The sequence below is a fragment of the Neofelis nebulosa genome, chromosome 12 (genome assembly GCF_028018385.1).
Source record: "Neofelis nebulosa isolate mNeoNeb1 chromosome 12, mNeoNeb1.pri, whole genome shotgun sequence".
Taxonomy (NCBI): domain Eukaryota; kingdom Metazoa; phylum Chordata; class Mammalia; order Carnivora; family Felidae; genus Neofelis; species Neofelis nebulosa.
The window spans coordinates 53,908,540-53,927,598 of NC_080793.1; the positions used below are offsets into that span (position 1 = coordinate 53,908,540).

Consider the following 19,059-nt stretch of genomic DNA (forward strand, 5'->3'; position numbering starts at 1 on the left):
ATTTTTTAATGTGGTAAACCACACACAACATAAAACTTACGGTTGTCATAATGTTAAAATGTACAATTCAGCGGCATCAAATATCTTCACAGTATTGTGCGGCCATCACCACTTCAGAGCTCTAGAACTTTTCCATCACCCCAAAAGGAAACCCCATTCCCATTAAACAGTCATTCTCCATTCCTTCCACCCCCTTTCCATGTCAACCACCAATCTGCGCTCTGTCTCTATGAAGACAGAACATGCTTATTCTGGACATTTCGTATAAATGGAATCATATAATATGTGGCCTTTTGTGTCTGGCTTCTTTATTTAGGATAGTGTTTTCAAAGTACGTCCATGTTGTAACTTGTATCAGTACTTCATTCCTTTTTATGGCTGAATAATAGTCTGTTGTCTGGTTATACCATATTTGTCTACCCATTCATCAACTGATGCATTGCTTCCATCTTTTGGCCTTTGTGAACAGGGCTGCTATGAACCTTCGTTATTTTCCTTTTTTTTTTTTTTTTCTTTTATGGTATTCTTTGTCAGTGGACATGGTATCTCGTGGTCTTGATTTGCATTTCCCTACTGACTAATGATGTTGAGTATCTTTGCCTGCATTTGTTGGTAATTTGCATATCTTCTTTGGGGAGGTGTCTATTCCAGTCTTTTGCCCATTTTAAAAATTAGGTCATTTGCCCTTTTTTGTTGAGTTGTTGAGTTCCATACACTAGATCCCAACCAGATATATGATTATAACTATTTTCTCCCATTTTGTGGGGTGTTTTTTAATGCACAAAGGTTTTTAATTTTGATTAAGTCCTATTTGTCTATTTTTTCTTTTGTCACTTATGCTTTTGGTATCATATCTAAAAATCTATTGCCAACTCCACAATCATAATTTATTTCTACGTCTTTTATTAAAAATTTTTAGCTTTTCTATTTAGCTCTTTGATCCATTTTGAGTTAATTTTCATACATGGTATGAGGTAAGGGTTTAAGGAAATATATTTTTTTTAAATAAGCTTCCTACTTCTGAAATAAATCTCTCATACTCATACTTTTTGCTAGACCGAGGCACATATCATTGCTATCATTGGTATATCATTGCTATCATTTATTGAGTACCCACCATGTAAGTAAAAGGCACTAAACTTGGTCGATTTATGTCTATGTGGGTAAATATATACTAGAAGGGGTCTCAAAAAAATCTGACAAAGTTTAAAATTATTTAAGTGGTATGCTGAAAAGAATGTTCTTGTTTGTTACAAACAATTTGGAGTTTTTTGTTTGTTTTTGTTTGTGAAGAGGAGAAGAAATATACAATTTATATTAAAGTATTTACTTAAAACTATCATAGATATAATAATATATAAATTATACTATTCCTTCTCATGAAGTGTTGGCTAGAAAAGCATATGAAATATAGTATGATGAGAATTTCAGAAAATTTTGTGTGGGAAAAATTTGGGGAGAATTATGGTTTGTGCAAAGTATATGTTCCATAACAAGTATGTATTGAATAAATATCATTGAAGGAGTATTCTTCCAATTAATTTCAATTCAAATCAACCTGCATTTATTAAAGTCAGATCATTATAATGAATTTTAAAAAATAAATAAGACATGACCTCACAGACTCACAGTATGGTAATACATACACAACTAATTGATTATATAAGTCAAAGTATTTAGACAGATAAATGCACTGATAAATGAGTATGACAAAGGGAACCTTTACTCCTGCCAACTGGGAGATGAACTGAAAACCAGATGGAGTCAGAATATACCTGGAATGTCAATGATAAAGAATTTTTACTTCATCATAAAAGTTCAGAGCCAAAATATGTTTTGAGGCAAGATGTGGTCTGCTCATATTTGTGTGTTAGAAAGATAACTCTGGCGGTACCTAGGGGGCTCAGTTGGTTAAGCGTCTGACCCTTGGTTTTGGCTCAAGTCATGGTCTTATGGCACATGGGTCCAAGCCCTGCATCGGGCTCCATGCTGATAGTGCAGAGCCTGCTTGGGATTCTCTCTCTCTCCTGTTGTCTTTGCCCCTCCCCTACTCACTCGTGCACTCTCTCTCTCTCAAAATAAATAAATAAACTGAAAGGAAGAAAGAAAGAAAGAAAGAAAGAAAGAAAGAAAGAAAGAAAGAAAGAAAGAAAGAAAGAAAGAAGAGAAAGAAAGAAAGAAGGAAGGAAGGAAGGAAAGAAAAAAGAGAGAGAAAACTCTCACACTAATGTGGCAGACAAGATGGAAGGGGGAAACTACATTTGGGGAAACCCATTGGAAAACCATTGAAATAACTCAAAGAAAAGTTATTGTGATCACAACAGTAGAAAGGTGAGAATGGATCTAGGGGATCTGGGGTGATAGAAACAGTGAGACTTAGCAAATGAGTAAATATTGGTGGTAGATGGAAAGTGGGGCAAAGGTTAAGGCTTCTGTCTTGGCCTGCAAGGTGGATAGTTATGCCAGGGATAAGGAATGTAGGGAATGGAGAATTTGGGAAAATGGGGAGTAGTAAAGTTGAAGAAATGTTAAGTTTGGGACCTCAGTGAGTCTGTGGTGTTTGCAGAAAATTGAAGCAGAAATGCCTGAAAATCTAACAGGCAATTGAAGCCTTTCAAAGAACCCAACTTAGTAAGAAAGATAAAATTGTAAGAGAGATACCCATAAGCATAGTCCCATGTTGCTATTCTTTGAACAACCAGTATAAAAAATTAGAGCATTAAATTGTCAAATTACCATTTATATTTTCTACAACTTTATTACTGATTGATGACAATGATCAGAATTTGAAATGTTCATTCATTTTTTTTTTAAGTTTATTTATTTATTTTGATAGAGTGTGTGAAGGAGGAGCATAAAGAGGGAGAGAGAGAGAATCTGAAGCAGGCTCTGCACTCTCAGCGCAGAGCCCAATGCGGGGCTCGAACTCACCAACCATGAGATCATGACCTGAGCCAAAACCAAGAGTCGGACACTTAACCAACTGAGCAACCCAGGAGCCCCCGAAATATTCATTCTTGCCACTCCTTGCTCCACCCTTGCAGTATTTCATTACTGAAGAATAGAACTATATAAATATGTTATATTTATTATATATATCTTTTATATTTATACTTACATATAAAATCGAATATATCTAATATAAAATGCTTACATATTATTCTAGACATATGAATTATATATTTATATAATTAAGCATATTATATTTATATATTAATATACATATAAAATTTAGAATATCATGCCCCTATAGCCACTATCCAGGTATCATTCATCATGAAAGTGGCCGTCTTAAAGTACATGATACAAAAACTAAAAGACTAGAAAGGAGGTGTGCGGCCAATAGAATATGCATTATTACCTTCAGGCCCCTATTCACTATACCAAACAAAGCTTGAGCTTCTGGAATATGAGAAACCTTTAAAAGTTTGGAAATGTGTGTCAAGGATCAAAGGAAAATGCCTGCATGCTGACTGGGCTGTCCTACCTTTCATATTTTATGTTTCCCTTATTTAGCTCTGTTAGTCTCTGGGGGCTGGAGGCGGAGCTCGTGATAAAAATACGGGAGAATTTAATGAGCATCTAACTAAGCAGTATTTAGCAAAAGGGTAAAATGAGTGTTGTTACAGCATCAAATGTCAGGGACTTTTAAGAACTAGAAAAAAATGAAATTCGGAGTTGGGAAAAGTAAATACATAAAGCAGAGGGAGTAGATGTTTGCAGTTTAGCTGTCGGAGACACCTCAGAGAGCCCAGACAGCTGAGAACCTCACTTATAACCACACTGATCTGGCCCCTCCTCCATTTCATCCCTCCCAGTTCGCCATCTCATTCGCTCTGCTCCAGTCACACAGACAGCCTTCCAATCCTTGCGTACCCCATATTTTCCCGTCAACTGCTAATTTTTTAATTTAAGTTTTTTATTTTAATGCCAGTGTGGTTAACATACAGTGTTACATTAGTTTCAGGTTTACAATATAGAGATTCAACACTTCCATACATCACTCGGTGCTCATCGTAAGTGTACTCTTAATCCCCTTCGCCTATTTCACCCATCCCCTCACTTACCTCCCCCTGGTGACTATCAGTTTGTTCTCTAGAGTTAGGAGTCTATTCTGTCTCTATTTGTCTCTTTTTTACCGTTGATTGGTTGGTTTGTTTCTTAAATTCCACATATGAGTGAAATCATAAGGTATTTATCTTTCTCTAGATCCATCCATGTTGTTGCAGATGATAAGATCTCATTCTTTTTATGGCTGAGTAATATTCCATTGTGTGTGTACACACAAACTATATTCTTTATCCATTCATCTATCCACTTGGACTGCCTCCACAACTTGGCTATTGTAAATAATGCTGCAATAAACATAGGGGTGTACATATCTTTTTGAATTAGTGTTTTTGTACTCTTTGGGTGAATGTCCAGTAGTGTAATTAATTACTAGATCATAGGATAGTTCTATTTCTAATTTTTTGAGCCCCTGTTTTCTTTCCACAGTGGCTGCACCAGTTTGCACTCCCACCAAGAGTGCATGAGGGTTCCTTCTTCTCCACATCTCCGCCAACGCTTGTTTCTTGTGTTTTTGATCGTAACAATTGATTGTAGCCATTCTGACACGTGTGAGGTAACTGCCTACCTAGTCTTCATGTTTTTCAACTAAGGTTTCAATTCCTCAAGTGGGTCATCCCAAGCCTACATCAGGTCCCCAGGTTCTGCGTTCTCATAGTCCTCTATGATTCGACTTCAACATCATTCTTTTTTAATTATTTGTCTCACAGTGTATTTTCCACTACACCTGAAGTGCCGTAACAGTAGAGATTTGTCGTGGGCCACACTTCATTCTCATAGGAAAAAGCACCAGATAAGAAATCAGAGGCCTTGGGTTCTAATCTGTTGGGTTCTAATTAAAAACCTGGCAGCGAGACTCCAGAATCTGTACTTTACTGCACTGCATAGCCTTTCCCAACAAATTAAGTTATGGTTTATGGCTCACTTAAAAAAAAATTTTTTTTCTTGAATGGTTAAAAAATCTCAATAATAAACATCTTGAGTCAACTGTGATAAAGTACTTGAAAGTTCATGAAAGCAACTTAACTCAAGTAAGTTACTTAAAGTGTCTGTTTCTCAATCCACATGACACTAATACTGACAAATAATCCTTCCTTCCTCTCTCAAGAAAATGTAACAGAAACAAATGTGACAAACTATTACTTGAAAACTTAAGAGAAAGGGGATTCTTGTTTTTTATTTTCATCTTACCTGAACCAAAATATCTAAATCTTTCATCTTTATTAACAATACGGTACTTCTTGACAACTATCAAATCTGACATAATCTGAACAATATGCAAAGATCTCTTCCCTGGGAAGATACTAACTGGAAGGCTCCCCTGATGTGTAATTTGTTATTTTCTCATAAATAAAGTACTATAGAATTGAAAACATACTGCTTAAACATACAGGGGAAATGAGGCAAATCAATACTCTAGCTTGCAGCACTGTAATTCACAGCAAAGTATTCAGGTTTGGCATTTTGTGTTTCACAGACTGCAATATCGTGCATTTCTCCCCGGCCATGGGTCTGCCGGCCTCCAAACACCCACAAGTAATTGGTTCTGACTGCTGCACCGTTCTCTGCTGGGCTGTCTGTGGCTCGAAAGCTCTTCACTTGAAGCCCTCTCTGGTTACTATTACTCAAGATAAAAGCTCTAGAACAGCCCTAAGTTAATGGGTCAAGGACCAATACGCTGAAAATGTTAAAGTATTGGCAAGTGCACAATTGAGGAGAACTTTTCGATGCACTCCAGCATTATTATTATTATCTATCTGTGGAGCAGAAAAATGACAACAGCGCCTTAAGAGGGATGAAGTTTTTATTTTTATTTTTTTTTTTTTTTTTAACATTTTTTTATTTATTTTTGGGACAGAGAGAGACAGAGCATGAACGGGGGAGGGGCAGAGAGAGAGGGAGACACAGAATCGGAAACAGGCTCCAGGCTCCGAGCCATCGGCCCAGAGCCTGACGCGGGGCTCGAACTCACGGACCGCGAGATCGTGACCTGGTTGAAGTCGGACGCTTAACCGACTGCGCCACCCAGGCGCCCCGGGATGAAGTTTTTAAAGACGACTATTCATGTCTACACTATGATCAATCTCTTTCTATGCATTACAACACCAGGATATAGTAAGTTTTTTATTCATAATGAATATTTATTTTTCATTCTTAGATAGTGAAATGGCTGGAAAAGATGGTTAGTGAACATATACTGACTTCCCTCGGTTCATTAAATAAGTGATAACAATGACAACTATCATTAACATTGTACTTAGTATGAGCTAAAAGCACTGACTTATAAGGGTTGTTTTAGGTCTTTGCCTATGCATCAAAAGATTTCCTCATGGTTACATATATTTTTTAAAGCTATGTGTATAGCTTAGCTGTGGGAAATATATGTAACTATCCGAAAATGTTCTTTATTTAATTTATTAAATAAAATTTATGGTGAAAAGAAATTTATTAAAGCACCTGCTAATATGCCAGACAGTATCTTTAATCCTCAGACCAACCCTACAATGTAGGCAACTTTATCTACACGTTACAAATACAGAAACTGATGCTTAGAGTATTGTATGGATAATAAACAATTTATTATATGGATAAATAAATATATTGTATGGATAATAAATAACACTGCACATTCGGGCCTGCTTCACTCTAAAGCCTTAGATGAGGGCCTGTGGGTAGGAGGCGATGGTAGGTTGGGTGGGTGTCAAAGGTCAAGACAGCCAGTTCATCTGAGAACCCGGTAATGGGTTTTGAGAATGGCCTAAATAACAAGTTATTAGAAAGACCAAATAAGAACATCAATAGCAAAATGGTCAGAGGCAGAATCAAATCAGATTATAGAGTAAAAGGCGAGGATTGAATGGTGCAAGAATGGACTGGAAATATATGAAGGTGGGGTTTGGAGTGACAGTTGCAAGCAGTCTTGGGTTCCAATGGGTACAGGCTGTTCGGGTGAGGTGGCTGCCTTTACTTGAGAAGGGGAATGGAGCTAAAGCAACAACATATTTTCTACTTTACAAAAAAAAAAAAAAAACTAACTAACTTCTTATACAATTTAATTCATTAAACATTTGTATTATCCGTAAGGCCTATTCCTCAAATCAAAATAAAATATAAATTTTTATTGCTCTGCCCCTTAACAAGGTGTCAAATTGCTACACATTCTTCAAAGGCTCCTACAAGCATCTCATCTTTTAATGGCAACGTTAGGAAGAATGAACACCACTTTCATCTGTGCTCCAAAGACTTTACACATGCCTATTTTTGTGATTTGCTTCTCTGTTTGTTTCCCTTGTTAGAAGAGGAACACATAAGAGCAGAGATCATGTCTTATCGCATCTGTCTCCATAAAACAAGTGGTAAACAAAACCCCCCAATTACCCATAATTATATTAAATGTATGTGGTCTAATCATCCAATTAAAAGACAGAGATTGTCAAATCGATAGACAAAACCAAACCAAACTATATTTTTTTATAAGAAACCCACTACAAATATAAACACAGGTTAAAAGAATGGAAAAAATATATCATGCAGACACTAGTCAAAAAATATCTAGAGTGTGAAAAGTTGAAAACTGAAATTATAAAAATGAACAGTATGGTGAACGTGGTCAAAACCAAAGCCTATATTCATTCAAGAAGATACTGAAACATGATTAATTCACTCCCATATTAAGGCAAAACTCCGTGAATCCTCTCTGAATATTCCATTCCTATGTCTCCCACTCAACAGCTAAATCCTTGAGATAGGTTTTAAATTCACTGGTTTGTTTTCTTTTCTTTTCTTTTCTTTTTTCGTCAACTCCCACTTAACTTTCCACCTCTTACTGAAAGAGCATTTCTTAAGGATCCCAAGGGCCTCCATGCATTAAATCCAAAGGCCATTTTCAGTCCTCACTTTACTTGATCTTGGGCAACATGTGACACTATTGATATGTCACCCTAGTTAAAACACTCTATTCTCATGGCATCACATTTTTTTGGTTTTCATTTGATCTCTTTGCCTATTCCTTCACAGCCTCCTTTCCAACCTTATCTTCTTCTTCTTCTCAAGCATTGTGTGTTGGAGTTTTTCAAGCTTTAGTCTTAGGCCTTTTTTTCCTCTTACTCTAAAACTTTCCCAACATAGTCTCATTCTTGCTAACAGCTTCAAGTCCTATCTATATGACAATGACCTAAAATGTGCATCTCTAGGTTGGCATTTTGCTCGAATTCCCTATCAAGCCACCTTTTTTGGTATTTCCAGTTGGATGTGTCAAACAAACCTCAAACTCAATATACTCAAAATTCAACTCACAATATTCTCTCCTATTCCATTGTTTCTCTCAGTAAATAAGGTCACTGATCCATTTCCAAAAGGAAAGAATCCAGGAATTATCTCGCATACCCCTTTCTCTTGTTCTTCGCATCCAATTGTTTCTTCATGTTACAGCCAAAATCATCTTTTTAAAAAACCAAACTGAGAATGTCACTCCTTCTTTAAAGTTTTCCAATGACTTTCCCTTTACTCTTAAAACAAGGGCAACAGAGTCTGACTTCTGTCCTTCTCTCTAGACCATTCTTATCTCACTCAAGCCACTCTTTCCTTTGCTCTCTTTATTCCAGCCACACTGGTATTTCTCAATTTCTTCTTTCTATCATAGAGTCTTTTTTTTTTTTTTTTAATTTTTTTTTTTTTCAACGTTTATTTATTTTTGGGACAGAGAGAGACAGAGCATGAACGGGGGAGGGACAGAGAGAGAGGGAGACACAGAATCTGAAACAGGCTCCAGGCTCTGAGCCATCAGCCCAGAGCCTGACGCGGGGCTCGAACTCACGGACCGTGAGATCGTGACCTGGCTGAAGTCGGACGCTTAACCGACTGTGCCACCCAGGCGCCCCTCTATCATAGAGTCTTGTAGATGTTCCCATACACCTCCTGCTGATCTGGAACACTGCTCTCTTCCTGCATAACTCTTACCAAGTGTTCAGATATTAATTCAAGCATCACTGACCGTGAAAAGGCTTTGCCAATACCTTAGTCTAGGGTAGGCTCATTGGCTTAAAAAAACTCTCATATGTGCTTTCAGTTCTTTCCTTTCAGGGCACTTATCCTGGTTAGTAATTACACTTCAGTGTAATTATATGAAAATAATTTCTTCCACTATTAGATTTTAAGTTCATAAGAGCAAGAATTGTCTGTTTTGGTTCACATAGTATTACTAGGACCAGAATTGTGCCTGTTATAGAGTAGAGCTGAATAAATACTTAACTAATGGATAAAGAATTAAAAATAATAATACAAAAAAAGCAGAGCTCAAGTAAGTAGAGACCAGAGAGCCAAAGAAGGAAGTCGATATCAAGTGAAAACAAACAAAACAACAACAACAACAAAAAAAACAGGCGAGGAGTGCTTAAAGAAGAAAGTAGTTAAAAGCTTCATATGTTGCAGAAAGATTAAAAGGCATGAGAAGGAACATGGCATTAAAAGGCATGAATACAGGGGGCGCCTGGGTGGCGCAGTCGGTTAAGCGTCCGACTTCAGCCAGGTCACGATCTCACGCTCCGTGAGTTCGAGCCCCGCGTCAGGCTCTGGGCTGATGGCTCGGAGCCTGGAGCCTGTTTCCAATTCTGTGTCTCCCTCTCTCTCTGCCCCTCCCCCGTTCATGCTCTGTCTCTCTCTGTCCCAAAAATAAAAAATAAAAAATGTTGAAAAAAAAAGGCATGAATACAGAACAAGCAGAAAATTATTTGTGACCTCTGAGAAAATAGTTTCAGTGGAATGATACTCAGAAGCCAGAGAGCGGCAAAACTGAAGAATAAATGGGAGATGAGCATATAGAAGAAGCAAGGAGATCACTTTTCAAGAACGTATCAGTGAAAAGGAGGGAAAAACAGGCTGCAAGAAAGGGCAGAGAGATCAGTCACTGGACCATACTGACAGTGATCACAGAGGAAGAATTACAAACTCAAGGCTACAGTAGGAGGCAGATCAAAATGACAGGATTCACAGCTGAAGATGGGAGGTTAGTAAATAATCTTTTAATCCAATTACTTTCTATCAAGATAAGGGTGATAAAAATACTAGTGAACTTTTTTTTAGACTAACTACTCACTAAGAGCAAAGCCAAGTCTAAAGTGCTTCAACACTTCTCACTAGAGCTCCCAGTATCTCTGTTAGGGAGTAGGATCACTAGCCCATTTTACAGATGAAAACTCTACTTAGCCACACAATTTTCAATTGACAAAATTGAAATTAAATCCACATTTATTGACTTCTACAGCACACATTATTGATTCCTAATTCCCTTGTCCCTCGACTCATTATAGCTAAGAGTGCCCACACGACCCATTTCCAGACAATGGGATATAAGTAGAAATATGTTCAGAGCTTCCTTGGAAAACCTATTCTTTTTAAAAAATATAAATACTTGAATATATTTTTAGATATTTAATGAACTATTATCTATTAAATTTCTATTAAAAATTACCAGCATTTAAATAAATTTATATGAAATACAAATATTTAAATTGTTTTTAAAGGAAAAGCCTTCCAAGGCTTTTGTCAAACAGATATTTTTGAGCCACCCCATCCTTCTGACTTGGGTGTGATCGTAAATCTGAGATCTGGCTGCTGTCTTACGACAATAAGGGAACAGCAGAGAAATCACAGAGAAGTTGGACCACTATCAGCCACGGGACAACAGACACCTACTTCTAGACTTCTTGCTATGTGTGGGAGAAAAGAACACAAAGAACCTGGATTTTCTTAAGTCATGTTGGTCAGGTTTTCTGTTATTTACACTTGATTGTATTCCTAACGGATATAATTCCAAAACCCATGCTCTTATCTACCAAACTGTACCACCTGTCATCTATGAAATACAGAGACTGAGGCTCTTCTCCTCAGAGAGTTCTTAAGGAGTTCGCAAGTGTGAAAAAGCATACACAAATATATTAAAAAATAAAATTATTATGCCAATTTATTACTGTTTCAAAAATAGTCATTTTCAAATAAGGAAAGAGACCTGAGAGTAAAGATCCTATAGAGATACAGGATCGGGCAGCGTTCTCCTAGAAAGACACATTGTCACAGCCTGGGAGATTTTTCACATTACACATGTCCCCTTTTGAGAATCATTGCTAGGGTGAACCACCTCTTACAAATAAGATGGTGAGCATCTCCTTACAGATGTGTTCAAAAGGAGAAAAGGCAGAGGAGTTGAGTTTTATGATGGTAGTGAGGCACACTTTCATTAAGGCATTAGTAGAACAATAATTGATAAAAAATTTTGGGGGCGCCTGGGTGGCTCAGTCGGTTAAGAGTCTGACTTCAGCTCAGGTCACGATCTCACGGTCCGTGAGTTCGAGCCCCGCGTCGGGCTCTGGGCTGATGGCCCAGAGCCTGGAGCCTGCTTCCGATTCTGTGTCTCCCTCTCTCTCTGCTCCTCCCCCATTCATGCTCTGTCTCTCTCTGTCTCAAAAATAAATAAACGTTAAAAAAAAATTTTTTTTAAAAATTTTTTTTGAATCCATGGGGAAACAATCCTACCTTATCAAGTTTGGCCTTTCTTAAAATAAAAGTAATTACTTTTATATGGATAGCAGTAACAAACAATAAATAATTGTATGACCCAACAAAGCTGACATAACTAAACAGTATAATGAAATACTAACCAATGGGACCAGAGAGCTCACAGGAAGAAATGTGAATAGGTTTCAGAGAAAGGCTAAAATAAATTTAAAATACTCAATTTTTTAAATAAGTTTCCTCTTTAATTTCTCTTGGTGGAGATCAAATTTACTACTCCCTCATTAAGAAATTAACAAAGTCATTTTGAAAAACTGAACTTGGGGGACCTGGATGGCTCAGTTGGTGAAGCACCTGACTCTTGGTTTCGGTTCAGGTCATGATCTTACAGTTTGTAGTTTCGAGCCCCACGTTGGGCTCCACACTGTCAGAGCTAAGCCTATTTGGGATTCTCTCTCCTCCCTCTCTCTCTGCCCCTCCCCTGCTTGTGTTTTCTCTCTAAATAAATAAATAAATAAATAAACTTTAAAAATAAATAAATACAAACTAAACTCAACATCTCAGGTCCCAAATAATTGGTTTGTTCATTTATTGGATGAAGTGCTAGTATTTTCACTCAATGAGCATCAGTTAAACACCTACTATGGGCCAAACTGTTCTTGCCTCTAGAGCGAAGAGGAAATAGCAGTGAAGAAATGCCCCAAATCGCTTGTCTCTATGGAACTTATATTCTATGAGGGTAAGGAACAGACGATAAGCAAATAAATAAAATGAGGTTTATGTCAATCAATAATAAGTGCTACAGTGAAATAAAACAAGGAAGATGAAAGGTACGTAGGCAATATGGGGCGAGAATGAGACAGAGGTTGGGGCTGGGGGAAGGAAGGCTGGTAGCTGCAATTTTCAATACTATGGTCATTTCGTGGGACGCGAGCACCTGAGCTAAGATCTGACGGTGCTGAAGAACTAACCCACAGCCACGCAGCTATTTGCTTTCATGCTAACTCTTTTTCTGTTGAATACACCATTGAAAAGGGTCAATCGCTGAATGGCAAAATGATACCATTTTTTTTCCCTACAAGTCACCCTGATCCATTACAATCAAACGAAAAGAGGAAAAAAGACATTCCAATGATTGGTAATCTTCTGAATCTCACTGTTGATACATCTGACTTTGGAGAAAAAAGTTTAAATGCTTATTTTATTCCCTTATTCACTGTTTGATACTCCCCAAACACATATTTCAAATGTAGAACATTTTGTTTAGTCTTAAATGAGCCCAAATTTCATCCTGGGCTAAAATTCGAAGACATAAAATGGCTGCTGAAACTGAATTTTAATCATGTAGATGAATCACAACATGCATCTTTAGCTAGGCATGTATTATGGATAAGTCTAGTTTTCTACAGAGAATCATCACATGTTCTAATTACCATTTTGGTTATACGCATAATTAATAATATTCTGTCTTAATGGGACACACTGAATCTTCAGACAGTTGCAAGCTTTAACTATGCATACTGCCAAATCCAACTGTCAGCTGCCCTGCCAAACACAAAGGAATCTCGATGTCGTGTTTTAGCATTGATAACAGTATGCATATCTTTATACATGATACAATGGAAAAATTAATTGCCTTTCTTCCCTCAAAATTTTCTCCACACTAATAATTTTACATTGCTTGATTGATCATTTGCGCTAAATTATATATATTGGTGAGTGATCTTATGAGCCATAAAAACATGAATGTAATGTGACCCAAGACACAGAGAAAAAATTTAAAAAAAAACATCGCGGGACTTACTGATTGTAAACTTTCATTTTCCCGTAAACAAGCTGTGTGAAGTTCTGATTTCAACGTCGCAATGTGACTTCGATGAGATGTCATTTCCTTCTCTAATGTAGCAATTCTAGCGCTTGCAAGCTGGTAGACATCCATGAAACTTTTAATCATAGCCTTAAGAAATAAATATAATGTCACAGACAATTCAAATAAAGCTGTCCCCAAAGAAGAATTTCCATAATTTGAAAGCAAAGTCATTAAAATTTTAAAATAAACAACTTTTCATCTTTCTTTAAAATAAGAAAGCTAAACTTCACATTTTATATTGAGAACAGTGACTATTTTAAGAAAGTTTGGGAGAAAATAATTGAGATTTATTTTCCAGAGTATATATTTAAATAAGATGTACTTTGATCTATTGTGCTTAAAATTTAGAATGCAATTTTTAAAGATGGCACACTTATTTGCTCTGTAAAGTTAAATTCAAGTTGTAATTTGACCTAAATTTCAATCTTAAGACACACAATAGATGGATATATATAAGCAAGATATTTTAAAATGAGCTGAGTTACTAAAATTTTCAATCCACCTAAAAAAAAAACCAAACAAGTGTTTTGAAACAAAAGGAGCTGAAATAATCCTGTAATTGGATAAGAGCAAATAATGTGATTCTTATATTGTACAAAAAGCATAATTTTTTCATTCATATAATAGAAGATTGCTCTTATACTATGTATAATAAAATAAATAATATAAGCAAGTGTGTATAAGTTTTTCTCCCCGCTAAATAAATTATATTTGGGGGACTGTTAGACCTCTGTATTACATTTTATTCATATTTTATAGGCTTTTTCTTCTAAAGCAACTAGTAGTGAATTTTGAGTCCAAGAATACTATCACACCTTTTTTAAAAAAAGTCTTTTAAAATACTTCAAATATAGCAAAAATCAAATATTTCAAAGACATATTCAGATACAATGTTATATTATTTACAAGAAAAAAAAATGTTCTAACCACAGCAACGTATTAGTAAAATGGTAGACAGTCTGAGCATTTCCAAATTATATTCAATCTGAAGGGTCTGATTTGGAAAAGCTTTGAGAAACAAGATATGTGAGCAATTCCAAATGCACATGAAATAATAATTTGGTGAACAAAAAGTAAGAAACAATGTATACAATGTCTAAGAAACAGAAGTACACTCGCCATTTGTAGGTAATAGTAAGAAAAGTCATACCTTTTTGCCTAATAAATTCCTATTTGCCCCAAAACATTAAGCTCAGACACCATCTTTTTCAAGAAGTCTTTTTTGAACCCAAAGGCACTGTTAATTTTTACTCTGGCCCTGTGTGGGCCCCTCATGCTTGCTTTTACTATAACATTTATTGCTTTAGCAGAAATATATTAGTTTATGTGTTTATCTTTACTAGACCGAGGAGCTCCTAAAGCCAGATACTATGCCGAATCTCTGTATCACCATGGATGTTAGTGGCCCACGATGAGCGCTTGTTTGAATGAATGAATGAATGAATGAAGGTAAAACTGGAAAATATAAAAACCGCAAGTTGAAGCCATATGTTGGCATAAAATGCCTTATAGGAAAGGATGAAGATATTTGGGGAAATATAATCTTAACACTCTAATGTATAAATTATTAACCATACTTTGTTTAAATCAAACAAAGAAGTGAAAGCATGGCTGTAGGCACAAAAGGATAGGATACACAAAAGAGAATTCTATTACCCAACACTAGATAAGCCTGGTATGACTTCATGCTTGGGAACATCTCTACCTTACTTTGAGTTATTTCAAGGTGTGCTTATAGCTAATACTAACACAAAATATTCCCCTGGGCTTCAAAAGTATGTAAAATTCAGAAACTATAAAACCGTATCTTCTTCTTCCAATGCCAAGTCTCTCTCCACTCTTATAAATTCATTTATCTCCACCATTGAGATAGTGGAACCAAAAATCACAAGTCCTCTTTTTGTCTGGTCATCACTCTGCTACTTACTTAGCTGTACACTGCTGGGCAATGTTACGTCATCTCTCTGAACTTCCATTTTATCCCTCCATGAAATAGAAAGAAGGGTCATTTTCTTGCCCACTACCAACCTGTTGTACAGCTCAGATAATGAAAAATCTAAGATAAAGTCATTCTCTCAATCCTTCAACTACATTGCAGCTATATAAGAAAGCCCTCTAAAAATGGTAAACTACTGAATTTCATTGAGTATTACCATTGCTCTATTTTTATTTTTGATGTTTATTTATTTTTGAGAGAGGGAGAGACAGAGCGTGAGGCGGGGGAGGAGCAAAGAGAGACAGAGACACAGAATGCGAAGTAGGCTCCAGGCTCCCAGCTGTCAGCACAGAGCCCTGGGCCAAGGCTTGAACTCACGAACCATGAGATCATGACCTGAGCCGAAGTCGGACACTTAACCACCTGAGCCACCCAGGCGCCCCTGTTCTGTTTTTAAATTCTCCACTAAGATATTAATGAGACAACCTGTGATAGGTGGTTTGTATACATATGTTCTTATTATATAAGGATCTAAACTGTATAAAAGGCATAAAAAGATATGTAAGTGCTTAATGAATAAAAAAAGTACTTTTCTATCAGTAATAGGCTCCTGGATTATGATTTCACTGTATGTCACAATGGAACTGGCCTCTAACATTTAAGAATAAAAAAGCTCAACATTTAAAAAGTTATCCTATTTCCTACATTTGGAGAAACATATTTCATGAATTCTCATGTACATGATACCCTTAAAGGAATACATAATATAAATTATATTCCTTCAAACCTTTTTTAAAAAAAAATAAAAGACTTTTTGAGAAGTTACGTCTGAATTTTTATATGGTGGACGAAACACAAGTCATAATTATTTTGGCTCCTTCCTTGATCTACTTTTAATAACTAAATTCTAATATTCAGTGCAGTATTAAGAGAAATCATATATTACTTCTTTAGAGCACTAAAAAGAATATAGAAATAAACTGTTTTTTCATAGGATTTAGAACATTAAACATTTTAAATCTTTTATTTATTTACTTTTTTAATTTTAGAGAGAGGATACAAGCCAGGGAGAGGGGCAGAAGGAGAGAGAGAGAATTTCTCTTTTAATGTTTATTTATTTTGAGAGAGAGAGGGAGAGAGCACACGCGTGAGCAGGGGAGTGGCAGAGAGAGGGGGAGAGGGAGAATTCCAAGCAGGCTCTGAGCTGTCAGCATGGAGCCAGATGTGGGGCTTGGTCCCACAAACCATGAGATCATGACCTGAGCCGAAATCAAGAGTTGGATGCTCAACAGACTCAGCCACCAAGGCGCCCCTAAGATCTTTTAAAGCAGCATTTTGTTTGAGAGATGAAAGCAGGGTTGTTTTTACAACACCTATATATGATGTCTTTTCAGAGTAACAAGGGACAGTGATAAATACAACACGTTTCATGGTACAAATAGGTTTAAAAACGACCCCACCTTTCTAAAATGAAAACCTCCTTCAGAACTGAAAGGTATGGTGGGGGTTGGGGGTCAGTGACATTGCAGTTATTGAAAGAAGCACCAGATCTTTTGAAGAATAAAGAATGTTAACTTTCAATATTAAAAAGTGATTCAAACTGTGTAATAAAGGATTCCAGCGAAAATCCATCTCTTTAATACAAAGAAAGGCATCAAGTTGGTAGAATAAGTGGAAATGACAGTCTGGATCAACTGAGGGGGGTGGGGGAGGAAGGAGCGAGCATCTGATGACTTCTGCATCAATCTCCCAAAGTCTAAGCTTTCACAACACACCTCTCGCCCATATTAAAACGTCACACCGTTCTACATTAGCAAACAACGACAGCACAGCACGGTACTGCATATAGCGTGCCCAGCGCTGGAGAGTGTATTCCGTGTCATCTTGGGCCCTGGGGATTTGGACCATGTATCTCAGTGGGGCTTATCTAGTTACAGGAGAAACAGAACAAAAGACAGTTTCTGGACCAGAATAGCCTTTTGTTTCAGAGATCATCTAGAGTGTTTATAAATCAACATAACAAGATGAGAGAATCCAAACAAAATTCCACCTCCTGTTCACTTTAAGGAAAAGTATAAGTGTTTTACTGTGCAAAAAAATTCTGAGCTACAAATAGGTGACTGTCACTTGAGCATGAGGATAATATTTATATAACTCGTTATGTATGTATTATGTAATTTAGACCGACTTCAAAATTGAATTTCAGGGGAAATGGGATCCTTGGGAACCTGATGTCAGGAGGAGAAATTAGTGGAAAATGTCACAAGACCTAGATGCCAAAATAGTAAATCTTTTACTTATATTTTTGAGTAAGTAATTGGGAGGCAAAAACCTCAGATATTTCACTTTAAATATACCTATATATATACTTCATTTCTATATACTATATAAAGTAAATATGCCATGTAAAATACCAAATATGTGAAATATAAAAAGTCCCCATAAAATGGGGATAATAATTCCTTTTTTTTTTTTTTTTGAGAGAGAGAGAGAGAGAGCGAGCAGGGGGAGAACAGTGGGAGAGAAGCATAGGGAGAGAGAGAGCAAGAGAGAATCTTAAGCAGAGCTTGATCCCACGACCCTGGGATCATGACCTGAGCCGAAATCAAGAGTCAGACACTCAACCTACTGAGCCACCCACGTGCCCCACTAATTCCTATCTTATAAAGATTTTGTGAGGATTAAATGAGTATTAAGACCTGAAAAGACCTTACCTATCTGAAACATAGGAAACACTCAGGTAAATGTTAGCTGTCATAAAGATAATGACATCAAATTACGAAAAATATTTTTTAGCTCATAAAACAAAGATTCAATATTTCTGAGGGGTATTATTAGACATGATGTAAACATTTTAAATATTAGGTATTCCACACATATGGAATATATTAAAGTCCTTCCAAACATAAAGAATTTAATTTAATTTTTTTTTTGAGAGAGAGAGCATGCGTGTGTGTGAGCATGAGCAAGGAAAGGGCAGAGGGAGAGAGAATCCTAAGCAGGCTCCACACTCCATGCAGAGCCCCACGTGGGACTCAGTCTCATAACTGTGAGATCATAACCAGAGCCAAAATCAAGAGTCAGACGCTTAACCACCCGAGCCACCCAGGCGCCCCTCAAGTGCAAAGAATTTCAGAGGCCAATGAATATTTACTTCCTAACAACAAAACTTCCCACTGATAATAAAACAGTTCCTATTTATGATGTTATTCTTACAAGTTTTTCTTTAAATTCCAGTTAGTTAACACACAGTGTAAATAATACACTGTAGTTCCACCTACGTTGTTACAAATGGCAAGATCTCATTTGTGTGTGTGTGTGGCTGCGTAATATCCCATTGTATATATACCACATCTTCTTTATCCACTCATCAGTTGATGGACATTAGGGTTCTTTCCATAATTTGGCTATTGTTGATAGCGCTGCTATAAACATTGAGGTGCAGGTGCCCCTTCGAATCAGCATTTTTGTATCCTTTGGATAAATACCTAGTAGTGCAATTGCTGGGTGTAGGGTAGTCCTATTTTTAACTTTTGGAGGAAACTCCATACTGTTTTTCCGAGTAGCTGCACCAGTTTGCATTCCCAGCAACAGTGGGATGGGATGGGGTTTTTATTTTATTTTATTTTATTTTTTGAATTTTATTTTTTTTTATTTTTTTTTTCAATATATGAAG

At 36.6% G+C, this 19,059-nt stretch overlaps 1 protein-coding gene across 8 annotated transcripts in view; it reads right to left on the reverse strand.

Moving 5' to 3' along the window:
• The window catches only part of CCDC171 (coiled-coil domain containing 171), a 314,999-nt gene that overhangs the window by 32,602 nt on the left and 263,338 nt on the right, over positions 1-19,059 (reverse strand). For 7 of the 8 annotated variants that reach the window (XM_058695287.1, XM_058695289.1, XM_058695288.1 and 4 more), the window contains one exon: positions 13,382-13,534. In XM_058695287.1, the coding sequence (XP_058551270.1) occupies positions 13,382-13,534 (153 nt within the window). Of the gene's footprint in view, positions 1-7,615; positions 8,510-13,381; positions 13,535-19,059 lie in introns of those variants that run through there. The other variant, XM_058695293.1, reaches the window with a different exon arrangement.